Source organism: Triticum dicoccoides, chromosome 5A (genome assembly GCF_002162155.2).
Source record: "Triticum dicoccoides isolate Atlit2015 ecotype Zavitan chromosome 5A, WEW_v2.0, whole genome shotgun sequence".
Taxonomy (NCBI): Eukaryota; Viridiplantae; Streptophyta; class Magnoliopsida; order Poales; family Poaceae; genus Triticum; species Triticum dicoccoides.
The window spans coordinates 705,862,410-705,866,393 of record NC_041388.1 but is presented as its reverse complement, the minus strand read 5'-3'; the positions used below and the strand labels follow the sequence as shown (position 1 = coordinate 705,866,393).

Genomic DNA, 3,984 nt, shown 5'->3' with positions numbered 1-3,984 from the left:
GAGACAATTTTTTTATGAAGACGGTTTTTCAATCGGGATGACGGTTTGAGCTACAAAACATTTTGAAGTTTGAAAAAAAAAAGAATCTAGGATGACATCAGCTTTTTGTCTTTTAGTGCATATATGCATCTAATTAAAGAGAGGAGTGTTGTGAAAGAAAAATTAATCATTCTAATATATGCACTTATATAATTAGAGTGAAGTAAGGATCATTCTTGCCTATTGCTAAAATCCGAACGTTTGGTAGTTATAAAAGTCCATAAACAAAAATTGTATTATAAAAAGAACTAACGATCATGGCGATCGAGCAATCATGGGGACGAGCGATGGAAAGAACGCTCAGGTATATGGGCCGGCCCACGAGGTGCGTGCGTGGGTACTGCTACCCTTTACGGACGCAGAGGACGCCCAAGAGGAGGTCTCGTCCATCGAGGCGTCAGGTTGTAGCTTTAATTTTTAGACATGGTTTCTTAAGTTCTTATAATATTTTTATGAATGATAACCAACCTACCTATCTATTACTTTGAAATCTGGTGTCAACACTCCCTTCGTTTCTAAATATAAGTTTTTTTAAAAAAAACTATTGTGAGTCCACCGAAAATTCATGTGTTTCTGTGTCAATAACAAGGTCCTTGCCCGCCCTAATCTTGCCAAACGTCGTTCAGTGGCTTGTTTTGGAACGAGTCAGCGTCTCTGTAGGCGCACGCACCCAAAATCAAAAACCGCGTCCGCTGACAGTAGAGTGGCACGCAATTGCTGCAATTTAATATTGGCATGGAGAAGGATTAGTGAGCGAATCATCCTCGATCTATATATATAAATCATCTGATGATGACATATACCACACATACCGGCAGTCCGGCACCAGTAATTGACGCGCCATTCTCATGCAGGAATTGACCAGGAACTACATGATCGATCATCACATATGGCTCGCTATATGTACTGAGAAATCGAACTCAAGATGATGCACAACGGCCGAATACTTGTCAGATCCAGCAACCATGAGGGACCTTCTTCACATCAGCCATCCCCATGGCCATGGGAGGAGCAGCAGCAGATTCTTCGTCGTCGCCGTCGTGTCCCTCACGCTCGTTGCAGCTCTTCTCGCGGCTTTCCACATGCTGACCACGACGAGGATCCCAGCTGACCGGCGGCCGCTTGGTTCTCAGTCTCACACGTCAGCCCGGCGAGGCGAGGGCTGTGACATTTTCCGGGGCGACTGGGTGCCGGACCTGGACGCGCCCTACTACACCAACGACACCTGCCCCCCGGGGATCATCGACGAGCACTACGACTGCATGAGGTTCGGCAGGCCGGACCTGGGCTTCCTCCAGTGGCGGTGGCAGCCCGCCGGCGACGGCTGCGACCTGCCCCGCTTCGACCCCCGCCGCTTCCTGGCCTTGATGAGGGGCAAGACCATCGCCTTCGTCGGGGACTCGCTGGCCAGGAACCACAAGGACTCTCTCATCTGCCTCCTCACCAGAGTTCGTACTCCTTCCAATCTTCACTCTGTCTTGATCTTCTTCCTTTCTCTTTTCATTAATGTAAAACAAATCATAATAATGTAAAAAAGATTTTCCGACCAACACCAAGAATTGCCATGTGAGAAAATATACAATTGTCATGCTCCTGTGGTAATGGATTTGCCAGGCTCTAAAGTGAAATTGCCATGTAAAACCAAAAATTAACAAAAAAATTGCCACGCTGCACAGAGTATTGCCATTCGGATATTGCAGTCCAAAAGATGTCCACTGGGATTGCTACAAAATCTGACGTACACTGGTTAGTGGCATCCAAAAGAAAAGGCTCTCTTTTTCACTTTCTCCTTCGACTAACTTTACCTATTAAGATATTTATATGGGCAGATAAATCACAGACACTAACCTATTAAGATATTTAGCGGACTAATGCATAGTCTAGTGGTGGAAAGCGGCTGGTGTCTTCCCACCAGCTCAGTTGAAGTACTTGTAATTTGGTTTTAGACCAGTTATACTCTAAGAGCCTCTAGAGTCTTTTTTTTAATTAAAAACACCCTATTAAGATATTTATGGCTCCGCTGCAATGATACTTAATACTTTCTCCGTTCTTAAATATTTGTCTTTGTAACATGGTCATTTAATAACCTTTAAAAAGGGACTAGAGACTTTTTAGTCTCTAGAAAGACTTTTTAGTCTCTAGAAACAAACAGGAAGGGAATTTTTAGGTACTAGAGGCTTTTTAGTTGGGACTAAAAAAAGTCTTAGGACTAGAGAACCAAACACCACCTAATAGTGGTACGTGCATGCATGCAGGTCGCGATGCCTACCATAAGCTCGCCGAGAGAGAAGCACACGGTGTACTACTACAGGGAGTACAACTTCACGGTGGCCAGCTTCTGGGTGCCGTACCTGGTGCGGCACGAGATGATCGAAGACGACGGGCCGATGCACACGGGCCTCTGGAACCTCTACCTGGACGAGCCGGAGGAGGTGTGGGCGACGCATGTGGCGGAGCTCGACTACGTGGTGGTGTCGGCGTCGAGCTGGTTCTACCGCCCGTCCATGCTGTACGAGGCCGGGCAGCTCGTCGGGTGCCACCACTGCCAGCGGCCCAACGTGACGGACCTGACAATGCGGTACGCGCTGCGCATGGCCACGCGGGCCGCGTTGCGGGCGCTCTCCGGCGCCGACGGCCGGTTCCGCGGCACGGTGCTGCTGCGCACCGTCGACCCGTCGCACTATGAGGGCGGGGAGTGGAACAAGGACGGCAACTGCCTTCGGAGGGCGCCGCACCGACGCGGGGAGAAGATGGTCGAGGGCTTCGAGCTCGACTTCCGCGCGCTGCAGGTGGAGGAGTTTGCGGCGGCGGAGAGGGCGGCGGCCGGCGGGGTGAGGGTGATGCTGATGGACACGACGGAGGCGATGATCCTGCGCGCGGACGCGCATCCCAGCAAGTACCGCGCCTGGACGCCCGACCCGCTCATGAAAAACCAGGTGTACAGCGACTGCGTGCACTGGTGCCTTCCGGGGGCTATTGATACATGGAACGACATGCTGCTCCATATGCTGCTCAACGAGTGACTGCACTTCGATGATTATAATTAAATGGTAATAAAACCCATTTGTATTGTGCTTGTACGTTGTACTCCCTCCGTTCGGAATTACTTGTCTCGGATATGGATGTATCTAGAACTAAAATACATCTAGATACATCCATTTCTACGACAAGTAATTCCGAACGGAGGGAGTAACTTACAACCAGAAGAGAGGGAAAACCAACATATGATTGAATGGTTGGAAGGACCCACAGAAATCAAATCATAATTTTTGACGTTTTGATATCTTATAAAGATGAAATATTATTCCAATGGAAGGCTATGTTTCCGTCGATGACGTGGTCTGCAGTGATTCGTTAATATCAAGACCTGTTGGTTTGGCCTTTCATAGATGCTCACAGGGATATGGTGTGTGTGCTTTCATAAGATTCAGTGTATGTACTTATTTTTGGGCTTCTATGTTTATACTTTGTTTATTAAGAAAAGCTGCAAACACTAGGCAGAAGTAGAGATGTGGAAAAGGGGGCATCCCAATCACCGCAGCGCATAGCCTTAACTGAAGTTGTAATATTCATCTTTGCCATCAGTTAATTCAGAAAATTAGGAAAATAAATAAACACAGAACGATGAGTCTTGACCCTGAAATTCAGTTGGCAACAAGATCCGTCCTTCTTCCTCGCCGTGGTTTCTTAACTTTCTTCTATGGGTAATACATTAACATCTTTTCAAACATGAACTATGGAGTTAGATATTCAATGGTCTCAATTTTTGTGAAACACATGTAGTTTCTTTCCATAGATTTAAAATTTTTAAGAAAGTAAATAAGTGGTGATTTTTTTAATACTAATCATTTTTGCCGGTATGATATAGCAATCTTTTTTGAAAAACATGAGATGGAACATTTTTGTAGTAACTTGCAAAATATGATCCAATTATTTTAATAGATT

At 46.3% G+C, this 3,984-nt stretch overlaps 1 protein-coding gene across 1 annotated transcript; it reads left to right on the top strand.

Moving 5' to 3' along the window:
* Positions 1-1,004: 1,004 nt before the first annotated feature.
* On the top strand, positions 1,005-3,062 carry LOC119300548 (protein trichome birefringence-like 19). Its single transcript, XM_037577480.1, has 2 exons — positions 1,005-1,487; positions 2,295-3,062. Exons 1-2 carry the CDS (start codon positions 1,005-1,007, stop codon positions 3,060-3,062), a joined length of 1,251 nt encoding a protein of 416 aa, XP_037433377.1.
* The last annotated feature ends 922 nt before the right edge of the window (positions 3,063-3,984 follow it).

What these genes read in the sequence shown, in the direction of transcription:
- LOC119300548 (XM_037577480.1), top strand. Translation starts at nt 1,005, where the DNA reads ATGAGGGACCTTCTTCACATCAGCCATCCCCATGGCCATGGGAGGAGC. An exon ending in TCATCTGCCTCCTCACCAGA is followed by an intron (nt 1,488 to 2,294) that starts GTTCGTACTCCT and finishes GCATGCATGCAG; the next exon opens with GTCGCGATGCCTACCATAAG.